Here is a 15046-nt window from a genome sequence, read left to right as displayed (position 1 = left end):
TCTCTCCTCCCCTCATTCCTCCCCTCCTCTCCAAATTCCAATGAAACATGACTGACAGCCCGCTGTATAAGTAGTTGTCATAGCAACCTCCCCATCCTTCTGACAAGTGCTTTTTCTCTACAGCGCACTCTCGCCCTCTGTCACAATATCTCTCTACCTCTGTCTCCGCTCGCTCGATGTTGCAACGACCGAGAAGGAGACGGAGCAGGAAGAATTTGAAAACCAGAGAGCACCTGAGGCAGTCGGCGTGCTTTTCTTCCAACCCACTCCCCCCATTCCCATCCCTCCCCCTCTCTCCTCACTCTCCTCCCACCCTTGCCTTTCTTCATCCTCCCCACCCCTGACAATGATTTACCAACTCCTATGGTGCACCTATTTCATCCATCCTGGCTTATCAAGGACTGCAGGACTGTATGCACAGCAACTTACAGTATAGGCACATCATTCTCACTCTCCCACACATTCACTCTCTCCCTCTCTCCTCTCGCTCCCTCCCTCTCTCTCTATTCATCTCCGCCTCACCCGGCTCTCTCTTTTTCTTTCTTTCTCCTGTTGCTCAAAACTCCTACTCTGTCCCATTGCTATTCAATGAGTCTCATTTCACTGTCAAAATCCTCGGCAGCCTGCATTGTAATCATGGAGCATACAGTAATAAGTCTCCAGTGTGCCGGGCCGTGCTGAGGAGTGTGTGTATGTGTAGTATAGACAGGAGATCCTTCAAACTTGCAGTGGAATTAAACATTATGTAACAAAGGAGGGTGCTGTGTGGAGATTAGGACCGTGTGCATACGTAAAGAATTACAATGTCGTCGTTAGCCATGCATGTGCTGTAATGGTCAAACTACGGCGTGAAGATTAGAGATGTGAAATATTACTGATTTAATTTGCTTGTGTGCAGCCACGCAAACACTCCACACAAGGGCAATGCGCTTGCACTGAAAAGCTTATATTGATTAGAAAGGGTTCAGATGGACGCAATAATCTTCAGTGTGTATAACCAGGCGGCGCGCTGCCATTTCATTATTCTGGAGTTTAATTTCCAATGCATTTATTCCAAACAAGCATCTGTTTAATAACTCAGAGTAAATTAAACATGATGGGGGGTGAGTTTCAGGACAGCAGTGGCGTGTCACAGTAAAGTTGGGTACAGTGATGCCACAGTGAGCTGTAAATGTATCTCACTGCCAGCACGCTCCGCAGTTATCACACTTAACTTGCTCGTGGTTATGAGAAACTTGAATTGTTTATATGATGACATTTCACTGTAAAGGCTCAAGCGGAGAGACGCTCTTATTTAGCGATTGCATTATTGTTGGCATAAGCTCTGTTTTGATGTAAACACAAAGTCTTTTTTTTTTTAAATGTATCTACAAGTGTCTCCCACATGTGAGGAGCTCTAACAGAGAGCAATTTCCAAAGGCTGCAACAAGAGAAAAGAGTCATCCACAGCAGTGTTTGCTACTAATCATGTTGTGTGTGAGACTGACGGTTCAGTTCACTGAGCTAAAAAACATGATTCAATCACAAACATTCTTATCATCCCCCACAGAGAAAAGCTTAAGTGCAGCAGGGGCACCACTGTTGTTCAGTTTTACCTGCACATGCAACTGAAGGCTTCCATAGGTGTGTAGCTGTGGTGCTCTGCAGAGTGTGGAGATCTCTTCCAGTCAGTTTCCATACATATGGAATATGTCAGTGGACAGAGAGGTTTTATGCTGCAGGTACTGTCCTGCATGGGTCAGGCAGATTTGAATACTAGGACCTGTGCTCTTGCACTGTTGCAAAGACTGAATTCAGCTGAGCAAGTCCAGGTTTCTGCAGCGACTATCTGAGACTGCGATGCTTGGATCAAAGGGCCAGTGAAGATGCGTCAGAATAAAGATTCAGGTTTCAGAATCTGTGTAAACAGGCAGTTCGGTGAGGGAACCCCACTGAGAGACATTTTTTTCCCTTTTCTTCAGTTTTGAGGAATAACATGCACTGTCTACCTAGCTTTGTAGTAGAATAATAAACAGATGAAGCAAGTTTATTGATGGTGTGTTGCAGCAGTGGACTCCAGCAGTTAGCAGAAGCTACAGTAGAATATAGACACTGTTTAGCTAGTTAGTGGCAACATGCATAATATATATGCAGTACATCAGCAGTCTCGGAGCTCATCGGCTGTTTTCTGATGGCGAATTAGCCTCTGAGGGCTAAAGACAATATTTTGGGGCTTCAAGTGTAAACAGCGGACAACGACTCCTTATTCCATTCGTCCTACACTGTTTACAGTCCAACTAGTTTCTTTTATCCCACCCTGACATCTTTTTGAAGGTGTTTTAGATCCAGACGACATTTTGGCTAATCTCTATTAACAGATGTATGTGTATGAATGTATAATTAAATAAATAAAATAGATTAAATAGCAGTTGCAGCTCTTTTGCTCAGCACATGGACTGTTTACCTGCGGGGAACCAAAGCCTGCTCAAACATCATTGATCAAACTAGAAACAGACCTTCTGGCCTCAAAATCTTGTCCCTCTGCATATTCACATGCAGACTGTTTGTAGAGATTAGTATATCCTTGGTTGGTGGATGGAGGATAGCAACCGTGTCTGTGAGACTCAGCAGCTTTTACTTTGTTCTTGGGTTGTCTGTCCATCCAATGTCAGTCCGTCCCATTCTTGTAGGTATGATATCTCTGGAATGTGTTGCAGGGAGATCCTTAAATCTGGCACATTCCTTCATTCGGACTCAAACAAGCACTAATTTGATTTTATCATCAAAGGGTGAGGTCACTGAGACCTCACAAAACACGGATTTGGCCATATATCAAGAATTAATTTGATAATTATGAGAAAATATACCTAAAAGATTTGACCAAATCTGTAACTTGACTGTTTGGAGGAGGCATATAACTGTGAGTTGTTTTGTTCTCTGCACAAAACAAGTTAGACGACATTAATCTGGAGAATAGCTGCAGTGATGTAAAAGTCAATACTCATTGGGAGATAGTTAAAAGTGAGGTCATAGTAAGGGATATGTCATCTTTAACCCTCTGCATTCATGTATGAGAGGGTTTCCTATACATTGTACGTGTCATTTTGACTGGTGTTTTGCACCGTGTGTGTTATTTTTTTGTTCACAGCCAGTGTTGTAGATTAATGAGATAATGTTTCTAATGGCGATTAACACAAGATCTGAATTCCCAAGGTAGCATTTATAGTTGAGAGCAGCCGCAGCAGAATCCTAGATTGTGGAGTAGATCTCATAAATGATGTGTTTTCATGCATGGTTAGCTTGTTTTCAAAGCACACTCTGAACGTCCACTCCATCTCACTCTCAGCTGCAGATAAAGAACTCTGACTTAAAAATACTACTGCTGTAAAAAAGGAAAATCTTTCTTACATCGCAATTAACTCCTGCACGTGTGTCCATATATATATTTTTTAAACGCCCATTGAATTTGACACCAATGTTTAAGGCTTTTGTGCAGCTCAGTGTGAACCAACATCACACAGGGATGTGTTATGTGTTTGTCAATGATCCTGTTCTACTCAGTGTCCTATAAATATTCCTCCTTCCTGGAGGTGGGGGTGACTGGCCAGTTAGCGATCTTCCAGCTGAAGGAAGGATGTAGTGTTGTACTTAAAACATGCCACGTGTGAGCTGTTCACAGTGTGATCGTCGGAGTGCAGCTCATATGAAATTGATAAAGGTCATGCATTAATTCAAAACTTGTCAGACCCCATCACCTACTTGAACATGGGGGTTACTGAGAAAGTAAGGGAACGCAAAGGACATGGAGCGTGGTTCACATGGGTGGCTCTGTGTGTGTGTGACTGTCCCACCCTATACATGAGCGTATATGAGATGTGGTCTGGCAGCATTCAGAGAAATTTGTGCAGTCCGGCCCCTCCCCCTATCCCCGACTCTCCTCCCCCCCCCATTCAGCCTCAGAATTTATATTCTCCCTCAAGCAAAAGGAAGGACCATCTTGGCCTTTCATTTTCCAGTTCAGGGCTTTCCTTTTTTTGCAGATAAATGCTCTCCAATCCACCCTGACAGATGTCACATTGCATCACTTCCATTTTGATACATTGCCTCTGATCCTGCCACTTGCAATAAGGAGCCCGCACCAGGGACGCCCCTCCCTAGACAAAGCTCTGACACGGGTGATTATTTTAAAGGTGCATTATTGGTGGTAGGAGTGCTGAAACCCTAGCAGGGCGCCTTGTTCACACACACTTGCCACTGAGCACGCTGCAGGAATGTGGGTATCATCTTGTGTCTGGGTCAGGAAACGACAGCAACGCGACATATTCGGTAGTCATCAGGTCACCCTGACACTGTGCAATACCTCTGGCAGCGATTTATGCCGCTCCCAAGCTCCTCACAGCGGCGGCTGCCAGTCCTGTCTCTCACTCAGTCTCTCCACTGTGACTTCACAGGTCAGAGTTGGAGAAACAATCTGTACAATGGGAAGGTTTTAGTGCATCTTCTGCCAGCAGAGACACTCTGCACAGTATAGCATTAATCATACAAGGCCAGCGTACATCAGTAAACACAGTGTGTCAGGTCAAGGTAAAGATCAGATCCCACAGCATTTAACAGGTCTCAATAGCATAGAAGCTATCTATTGAAAAGTCAGCGTTATTCATGGCATGTCTCCCAGCCTTTGCTGCTCACTGGAGAGACACGCCATTGTTCACTGAAGAGTACACTGAAATATTTCTCTGGCTACACAAAAAACACTGGATCAGCAGCAATTAGTAGAGTAAGAGAGAGATAAAGAGAAGGGAGGGAGGCAGACGAGAAAAATGTAGAATCAGCGAGAGAAAAAGAAGAGCAGAAAAGAGAGAGGGGAGAGATGAATAGAAAGAGTTAGCAAGGAAGAGAGAGAGAGAGAGAGAGAGAGAGAGAGAGAGAGAGAGAATGAGTTTGTAGTCTGTGCAGTACAGTGTGTAGGAGGTTGGTGCTGCCTGAAGCCCCTGGTGCTTTTAAAGGACCAAAGTCTTGCTCATTGTCTTGGGTCTCTCTCTGTGTGTGTGTGTGTGAGAGAGCGAGAGAGAGAGAAAGAAAAACCTCTTCATTAGTCTTCTTTGCTCTTTCCCTCCAGCCCCTGACCACTCACTTGCCCAGCAGCGACAGTGTATGTGCCCATATGGGACCAGACCCGCTTATACTAGAGATTAAAATGATCAGTCTTGGAATAGAGATAATAGAATGTGACCGGAGTTCAACCAGCGCTGCATTAACTAGACAGTTTCTCTACTGTACCAAGCCTCTGTGAACATGTCTCTCTTTGTTTCTGCAGAAAAAGAGACTTCCTCCTCTGTTCTGCCAACAATTGCTGAAATTTCACCCCTGTGTGTTCTCAAATTAGCTTCATAATTGCGGTCAAAGTTTTAATGTATTCTTTTGTCTCTTCTTCGTTTGTTTCAGAAGACAGGAAGCTGTTTGTCGGGATGCTGAACAAACAACAAACCGAGGAGGATGTTTACCGCCTCTTCGAACCCTATGGAGTCATCGAGGAGTGCACGGTCCTAAGAGGCCCCGATGGAAATAGCAAAGGTAGGAGCCGTGATACAGTTGTCAGTATTATTTAGGTCACTGACAGAGAAGTGACAGTGTGTGTGAGTGTCCGTGACAGCTGCGGATATATGTAAAATATATGTGACACGTGCATCAGATGTTGGTCAAGTTGTGTTTTCATGCAATTACAATCATTTTTAACGCTACACTTTTTAGACTTGCTACTTGGCTACAAGCAGTGACTAAATAAGTTTAGACTAGTATATCAAACACTGTTAAATGTTTGTCTTTCATAACTGAAAATTCTGAGAGACATCAAAATGATTATTAGTTAATTTGACATGTTTATTAGACAAATTTGTGTAATTCTGAAAATCGAGATGTTTTTAAATCTTGTCCTGTTTAATAGGATATTAATGTTTTTACTATACTGTTTTATCCTATCTTGTTTTTAAAGCAAAGACTTGATATAAAGATAAACAACATGACTACTCTAAAGCGGCTTGATCGCCACCCGGTGGCTGGCTGCAGTATAAGTAATAAATGTGGCCTCTTCCATGTTAGCGGATGGGACATGTGCAAAGAAATCTTTTCACTACAATGGTATCAGTCATTTTTAGTTCTTATCCCACTGATGTATGTTCAGGTTCTTATATTTCTAGGAAGTTAGGTTTGATGGAGACGCACGGTTTATCTCAGACAGACATAGAGGTTTGGCTGAATGAAGGAATAATCTGTGATACAGACAGAGCACTTCATATTGTCAGCAATCGTAATCCCATTAACGACAGCACTGATTAAAAAAATGCCTTTGATTTTTAATTTCAAACTCTTGGCATATCTATTGTTTTAAAAGAAAAACTATATTATGAAGCTATGATCTGTCAATCTTTGACTGTTGATCTGAAACTGCAAGCTTTTACTGTTCCTCGGTTACTGTGGTGGTCTCTTTAAGATCAGCCAAAAACTTTTGGAAACATCACTTCCCTCTGACATGCAGCAATAAGCACAGAGACCAGTGGTTCTCCATGTCTCTAAAGCTTATTCCCTCTACAGTGCTTATGGAAATTGTTGTGGAATTAAATATCTGAGGGGGTTGAAGCCAGAGCATTCTGACTCTGCAATGGTTTGGAGGAGGAGAAGGAAAAGATGGATGTCAAAACAATTCAAGTGTCCCCACAGCGAGGATGGAGGCTGACAAGGGAAGTTGCATTCCTCTTTATGGATCTGCAGCGCTTGTTCTCTTTCTAAGTCAGGTCTCTGGTTTAAAACATTTGACACCAGACATTCTAATAATAAGTAATAATAAAACAAATGAAATAACAAGAAGAGTTAGAAGTTAAAAAGTAAAAGCTAATGAATAATTATTTGATTTTATAAAAGACCTTGGCATACAGGAAAGTCTTCAGCTTTGTTTTGAAAGAACAAAGAGTTGTACTGAGATCCGACTAAATGAAAGAATGAACTCACTTTTCTTCTTAATGTTTTCTTATGCTCCCCCTCCACCCAGACACCAACCAATGCTGTAGTTACTTGTTTGCATGAAGCTTGATAAAGTAAATTTGATAGCAAAATATTTAACGCCCCTTCGCTATTGCACATGTTCAATTTCAAATTCAAATTCTTTGGTTTATTTTAGACATTTTATGACATGCAAAGTATATCAGGGGTTACACGTCTATTCATAACCGCATATAGTTTGTACTAATGTAGGAAAGTCCTTGTACAGGTCATGTCAAGCTCCGGCTTTTTTCTATCCATATCTCAATAGGGGGCAGTGGTTTGACAGCTGAGTGGGCATCCTGACTGGCTAGTGTCCGCAGGGGTAAGCCCATTAAGAGGGGAATAATGGCAGGGCTGCTAGGTCAAGCAGGATAGGAGATACGAAGGCTAAAGTACGGAAGATTGAATAAGAGTACAAAAGAAACTTGAAATGAAATAAAATTAGGTGAAATAGCGTTTAATAATATGAGGAGAGGGCGACTCAGTGGATAGTGCTGCTGCCTGACTGCAACAGACGCATATTCAGTCCTCGTATGTTTCCCATTCAAGTTTGAAAAACTCTTATCAATTGATAAAATTATAATAAGAGAGTCTTGGATTTTCAATCAGGCATGAAGACGAAGGGTCATCATTTTAGTCTTGAAAGTTTTTACGTTATGTTTGAGTTTATTCAAACAAGCATTGTAATTTGTTTGAGTCAATACCACAGTACTTAGAATGTCCCTTCATAAATAGGCAAAGTCTACAGCTTTGAATCAAATTATGGTACATATTTTAGGTTATAATATCCATATAATCCATTTTCCAGGTCTTCAAGGGGGGCCATACTTAAGTTTAATTATTCAATAATCCATGTGCAACAGCAATGTGCACTTTGTGAATCCACAAAAGCCATCTTCAACTTGTTTTCACTTTATCTACCCCTGACAGTATCCCTGGAGGACATTCGAGCTGAGAGTGTTGGCTCTGTGGTTTCTGGCCTTTGTTGCTTTCATATTCACAAAGACTGATCAGCGCATCCTCCTGAACAACGAACATTACTGAATCCTCACATGGCGGTTCTCTATCTGAAAACATGGAGTTAGAGCCAGTTTCGCTCGTATTTAATATGCACAGACAGGCATGTGGTGCTAAATAGCATGCTTTTCTGCTTCATCAGTGCAATGTTTAGCCTGAAGCTTCTGCCTGCTTGTCTGCGTGCCTAATGCCCGGAGTGGGGCAGCCTGCTGTGCAATGAGAGCCTCTCAGTGCACAGGGATTTCTGTGGTATCAAATACAATTCTACAACCTTTATTAATGTACTGTACACTTTTAAAGGCTCCCTCAATTGAATGCATTTACTGTATATCTATATATGCTGTTTGCATGTGTGTGTGTGTGTGTGTGTGTTTGTGTGTGTACACACCTGTACCTACATGTGCATCTGCTCTCTCTTCCAGGTTGCGCCTTTGTCAAGTTCTCCACACATACTGAGGCTCAGTCTGCAATCAGCGCCCTCCATGGCAGCCAGACCATGCCAGTGAGTCCCTCTCCCTCTGATGTAAACACACGCACACACACACACACACACACACACACACACACACACACACACACACACACACACACACACACACACACACACACACACACACACACAGACACAGACACAGACACAAACACACATAAAGAAGTGGGAACATACACACGGCATGCAGCATCCTTTGTGTGCACAACACATACAAAACACAGCCCTCCACTCACAATAGTTATGTGCGATCCACCTCTCTTGTGCTGTAATTTCTCATTTCTGAACTCACTCCCAAACTCCAATGTTTTAATCAACTTATAGAAAGTGCAATCATCCTCATGCATATCCCAAAACAGATACAACCAGAAATAGTCTGTCTCTTTAATTAACATGGTACTTAAAAAAAAAATCAAAATCTGATTTCCAGATGAATCTGTTTAGAATGATAATTGAATTTTGGGTGAGTCATCAATCAGTAGTTCTGCTTGCATAATCAGTGAATATAACGCCAGTGTGAGATTACATTTGCTTCTTATGTAAGCACCGCGTGTCCTCTGAATTTTCTCTGTATTGGATTTACTATGAGCGCAGAAGCTGCACTGCTCATTTGTATGTGCCTCGTGTTTTGGCGTGGACCCTGTATACCTGATGGTGTCAAAATAAAAGCTCCTTACTCTGCATTCCAAACCTGAAAAGAATTATTCTCCGTGACATCTGGCGAGCAGACAGTCACTCCCCATATTATTCAGTACCTGAAGTATACTACTGCTTTTATTCTCATTTTTGTTTCGGAAATCCTTGTCTCAGAGAAGCAGGGACCCTGAACTCTTGCCAACTCTATCTCACAGGTGTTCTGTTTCACTGTAAGATTTCATTATTAACGGTTGCCGATATGTGGCTCAAGAGATGAATGCAAAGAGGACACTAGAAACCAGCTGTGCCATTTTGGCGCAACCTCCGAGTCAATCTAAGTGCAAATGACTGCAGGTCAGGAGGAAAGAATCTGGACGTCCGCTCTTCGTCGCTCCATCTCCCTATCTCAGCTAGTTCTCTTCCCACACTAGTCCCTTTTTGGCAGCCTCTCGGGATATTAGGCAATAGACTTGTTTACTCCACCTTTCACCACATTGGTTCCTGAATTATTCATCTAAGCAGGGGGCCGAAGGGAGGGGACAAAGAGTGGGAGAGGGAGTGGGAGACGCAGAGAGAGAGAGAGGGGGGGGGAGGGCAGTGGGAGAATGAGTGAATTGACAGGATTTATACCTCCTGCTCTGTTAAATTGATTATAGAAATCTGATCAGCATCTCATATCCTGTGGCTCCTGCAGGAGAGGGCACAGTGTGCCTGCTTTGCTGAGATTAGCAGACCACCGGTTGACCATTATGCCTCAGCAGGACAGAGCTATTCAGAGCACTGTGCACATCAATGAAGCAGAGATCCTGGAAAAACCCTGGACCAAACATCCTCTGTATCTGTCTGACACATGTTGGCGATAGTTGGGCGACTGCTGCAAAAACAAGTCATGCACAGATGCAGTGATTGAATGAATAAAAAAACATAATTCATTTACATCACAGTGGTATGCATATAGATTAATACATAAATAAAGAAGTATGACAAAGGAAGAAAGACCATTGACAGCTACAATACAGTATTTATTCATTTAAGTTATAATCAATGAACAACATCTGGTCACATTCTTACCTCTTTAATGCAAATAGAGACAATTCATTGTTCTAATGAAGTAAGACGAACTGAGCCTGCGTATTTGTGTGCGTATGTACTGCCCCAGCAAGGCTGCAGCTGATGAGGTAGAGAGATGACCATGAGCTCGGCCAATAGCGTCGTGAGCTGAAGTGCCGAAGTGCATCGAATATTAACACCAGGACTAACTACAGCAGTTTAATAGATCCACTGCCAATCCCCCAAAGCATGAACACTGGCTTCATAGAGTTTATGAGTGCAACCTCACACACACACAAACACAAACACACACACAGTGGCACACAGACACAAATGCATGTGTGTGCATACATAAACATCTCCAAACAGTAGCACTTTGTGGGCAGCACATTTGCATGAGGGCAGACACACATGCACACACAACACACACACAGCCCATATTTCTCCTCGCTGTTTCACTGTCACATGCTCGTACAGCCACAGGCTGGGGTCAAAGGCTTCCTGACTGATCTTATTTTCCAGCCCGGAGGACTTGAGCTGAATACATTTGTGTTATTCATGTCGAGGGGGAGTGGGCATTTTGTATGTATGTGTGAGTTGGGAAGGGGGGAGGAAATCTGCATGGAAAGTGCCCATATGTGGAGTGTGTGTACATAAGTGACGGTCAGTGCATGCAAAGGTTTATTTATGGATGCATACCATGAGTGGGAAGGAATATACTTCCATGTGTGCATTTGTGATTGACACCAAGTGAAAGATTATTTGCCAATCAATAACAATGATGTAATGTCAGTGTGTGAATGATGATGCTAAGATAATCTAAGTGTATGAATTATATAAGTGCACCAGCAGGTCACATATAGGACCTTGGTTGGATCTCCATCAAGCCCAAATCCATCATATTCCAAGCATGCAGACCTCTGTCACCCTTACACACACACCCGCCATCCCTCAACCTCCTTCAGCTATCACACACGTGCACACACTTCCACAGTTCAGGATATGAGTGGCTCAATTAAACATTTAAACGCTAGAGCTGTAAAGCAAATTGCTGGGATTCAGCAGGGCCGTGTAGCAAGTAAGTCCCGGGACATTATACAAGGGGGGATGCGGGTCAAGTCCGCAGAGCCGTGCAGATTTTTTTTTCACTCCATTTCCGCGTCAGCTCAGCCTGAGTTTGAGCATGTTTCAGCTGACACAGGCACTGGGATAGAAACACTGGAGCAGGATGATGGAAGGATAAGAGCAGAACAAAGGAAAGCAAATGAGGTAAAGTTTGCATAGAGGAGAGAGCTTGATGATTGAGAGCGAGGAGAACAGTAAAGGGTAAAAAAAAAAACACAAAAAAATACATCCAAATGTGATTCCCCAGCTGCTGGATCTTCTCTATTACTTCAAAGAGCGAGCATCCACATGCCGAGAATGCCAGGATTTGACACTCAACAAGACACATGGTTTTAATGTACAGATCCACATGCTGGTGCCTTAAACAATAATAAAATGTACGAATCTGCAGATAGTATGAAATCCGGTTTCTGGTGGGAAAGCAGTTATAATCTCAATTTGTATTCAGTGAGATGCAGAGCTTTAATGTCAGTATTTCACGAGGATGATAGATTGTTGTGTTTCTTCTCATTAAACAATGCTCTGCCTTTATATTTTAACTTAGTATTTATTGTTTAAGATCTGTCATTTCTCCCACTAGTTTTTCAACCCAGGCAATTTACATTCTAATAACCTAATAGATTACAGTCATCAATTATGTTACTAGCCAGGCTTACAGAGGACATGCATTTCTATCATTTCAGTGGGGAGTAGGGGTAGAGCAATGGGGTGCTGTTGGCTTATTAGAATACAGCAATAAGCATAGCATCATTTAATGTGCATGAGTTATGGGTGATACACATGTAGGTTCTGTACGTGCAGCACTCTTTGTCTTTGTCTTGAATGGACAGAATCAGAGTATAACTAACACACCATTTAAACCAATAAAACATGTGTCATGTGAAATTTGAAACTGCTATATACTTATGAAAACTGGCATTTGATTGGCTTCTATCAATATACATTCTTTTCTGTACTTGCAAAACGCCATCAGTCATAGTCCAAGTCCTGTTCCAGTTCATAGTTCATATCTAACCAAGGATAGATTAAATATTCATGTGTTCTCACTATGTCCATTTAATAGGAGGGTACTTTGGGAGCTAACTTGTGCAGAGTTGGGGCAGTGTCCCAGAATGCACTGTGCACCATCCAGTGACAGTGGGGGAGATTTAAGCATTTAGATTTTGAATATGTGGTCAGCTTATCCAAACAAATTTGTTCTGGCGTTTCCTGACATGTGAGGACCCTGAGTGCTCATCTCCGACCGACCGTTCAATGTGCGCGTTCGTCACAGGAGAACAATCTCAACTCAGCAAGCCCTTGGCAATTCACCACTCTCTCTGTTGTCTATAGCATTTTGATATATGATAAATTTCCATTTAGAAGATGACATTTGGTCAGAGTTGAAACTAAATATTTTTTGAATACATAATAAATGCATGATTAGTTGATCAGTTAAGCCACAGCGGTGTCTCTGTGGAATCTGTGGGTTTCTTATACAAATGTGCCTCCACATTTGAATAAAAAATAATTAAACACAAACAAAATAGACTGAATCCATATTAGATATTGTTTGATTTTTGATTGCCCGCACATATAGCAAGTGTATCTTTTACTATAACCACTGTGAATTCGACATTTTCCCTGAAAAATATTTTTTGTGATCTGTGAGTAAAGATTATTTTGTCACAGTACAGTCAGGAACAGTTGTGACAAGCTGAGCTATTGAATGCTGCTGTTCTCATTGAGAGTCTGGACTTCTGAGACAGAGTTGAACTTATTGAGTTCAAACTCCCAAGTACAGAGGTCTTGGCACACTGAGTATTGAGAAGGGTCTTGTACGTTAAAGGAGTATGGAATAAATAGCTGGGCATGCAGCTTTATCTTCTTTATTCACATGGATGAGTGGAGCTTGGACACATACCAGCCTTGCTTGGCAAGGAGAAGAACCTGTAAAGAGGCAGACTTTCCTCACGTGGTTCTGAATCTCTATAGTGTCTGTTTTATCCTCCCTGTTTAACTCCCCTTCCTTCAGCGGCTCTCTAGGTAGCTGGGAGCCGCCTGGCAGGGGGATTCTGCTCACACTTGGCAGCTTAAAAATTTAATGAGACTTTTACTTTACAGTTCATCCTCCTCTCTTTTACAGCAATGGAGATTCTGCTCCCTGATATTCTGACAAGCCTAACCGGGAAAAACCTTGGAGATAAACAAATGTGGCAATGGGTGCTTAGCCGACAAGCCATAAGATTCAGGTGCACTGAGGAGAAGCAGCAGGAGGGCAAACTGACTGTATAGACCTCTTTGAAAAAAAATCTTTACAGGGTGTGTGATGTACATGCAAGAGTATGAAAGAGTATAACACAAGGCTGTTGTACAACCAGACAGGTTGTTGCATTCACAATAAACAGTGTCTCTATTATTGAAGCAGGCACACTCCAGTCTGGTTCTAGATTGAAAAGAGTTTTTGACTGTAAAGCTCCAATTTAATATCCTCAGATTATGAAATACTGCCTTCCTCAAAGATTAGAGGAGCAGATCAGGAACAGTGAGAGGGAGTTAAAATATGCAACATGTGCAAGCACATCTCCTCTGTATTCTGGTCCTGCATAGGCCTGTCCTGCAAGCTCCCAAAGATAAACCTCATAATAAAGTTAATGATGCAGATCGTCAAAAGCTGGACTGACATAACTGAAAAACCCTGAACCTGCAACTATGCCAAGTTTAACCCTAATGTGACTATCAGGGTTTCCGCAGGGTCTTAAAAAGTCTGAAATTCAATCATCTGAGTTTTAGACCTTTAGGGAGGTTGTTTCTCAACGATAAAGATATTAGTACGCTGCTATTATTAGCTGCAATAAAACTACAAACAAGACCAATGTGCAGCCCTAACCCTTCTCATCACCTATTCACACACATTTACATTGTGCATCTATGTGCAGCTCTTTCTCTATCACACATCACTTACACGCTAGCGGCACAGCCGTCAGTGGCAGTTTGAGGTTCAGTATCTTGCCCAAGGACACTTCGGCCCTCCAAAAAAGTCTATGGATCCCCACTGTCTCTGTCTCTAGTTTGAGAGATGACATGGTGTTTCAAAGGATATTTTCTAGACTACTTCACCCCACCTTCAATAATGGGGAATGTGAGGGTAATTCTGGGACTCTACTACTGCAACTGATATTCTGTTGTACATTATGGTCTTAAAAGTCTTGAATTTAACTCACAGAAAGCCTCAATATATGCTGTGATGCTGCAGAAACAGCCATACAGAAAGTGCATCTCTTTAAGATTATGTTGTTCCATCTCTTGTTTCCATAAACGTCTCTCAGCGACTGAGGACAATTGTTGTTCTAGTGTAGCAGGATGGCACACACAGTAAGAAGTAAGACAATTAGTCACTCAGCTGACCGGAGTACAGATGTCAGCCATCCTGACAGTCTGACAATTAGTCTGTCAGCCAGTTAGCCAACCGTCTACCCAACTAGGTTGTTAGTCAGTCAATCACTCTGCTAACTAGACAATCCACCATTTACTCAGGCAGCTGACCTAACCAGCTGGCCATGCACCTACAACCCTTCAACCCTGTGATTCAACCAGCAGGCAAGCTGGGGGGAAAAGGCTTGAGGGAATATTGGGAATAGTGGGGAGAGAAGGAAAGGAAGAGAATAAAATCTATACAATACAGTCGAAAGGTCTAGTGCCTTTGAACAGACATCTCTGTGGATGTCTTCA

The 15046-nt window shown here is 42.3% G+C and overlaps 1 protein-coding gene across 9 annotated transcripts in view; it reads left to right on the top strand.

Moving 5' to 3' along the window:
* celf5a (cugbp, Elav-like family member 5a) overlaps positions 1-15046 on the top strand; it is a 188704-nt gene that overhangs the window by 150342 nt on the left and 23316 nt on the right. For 3 of the 9 annotated variants that reach the window (XM_034582894.1, XM_034582897.1, XM_034582896.1), the window contains exons 4-5: positions 5425-5553; positions 8457-8557. In XM_034582894.1, coding sequence (XP_034438785.1) covers positions 5425-5553; positions 8457-8557 — 230 coding nt within the window. The remainder of the gene's footprint in view (positions 1-5424; positions 5554-8456; positions 8558-15046) is intronic. The other 6 variants (XM_034582901.1, XM_034582898.1, XM_034582900.1 and 3 more) reach the window with 3 other exon arrangements.

This window comes from Hippoglossus hippoglossus, chromosome 4 (genome assembly GCF_009819705.1).
Source record: "Hippoglossus hippoglossus isolate fHipHip1 chromosome 4, fHipHip1.pri, whole genome shotgun sequence".
Lineage (NCBI taxonomy): Eukaryota > Metazoa > Chordata > Actinopteri > Pleuronectiformes > Pleuronectidae > Hippoglossus > Hippoglossus hippoglossus.
This window is presented reverse-complemented; position numbering and strand designations above follow the sequence as displayed.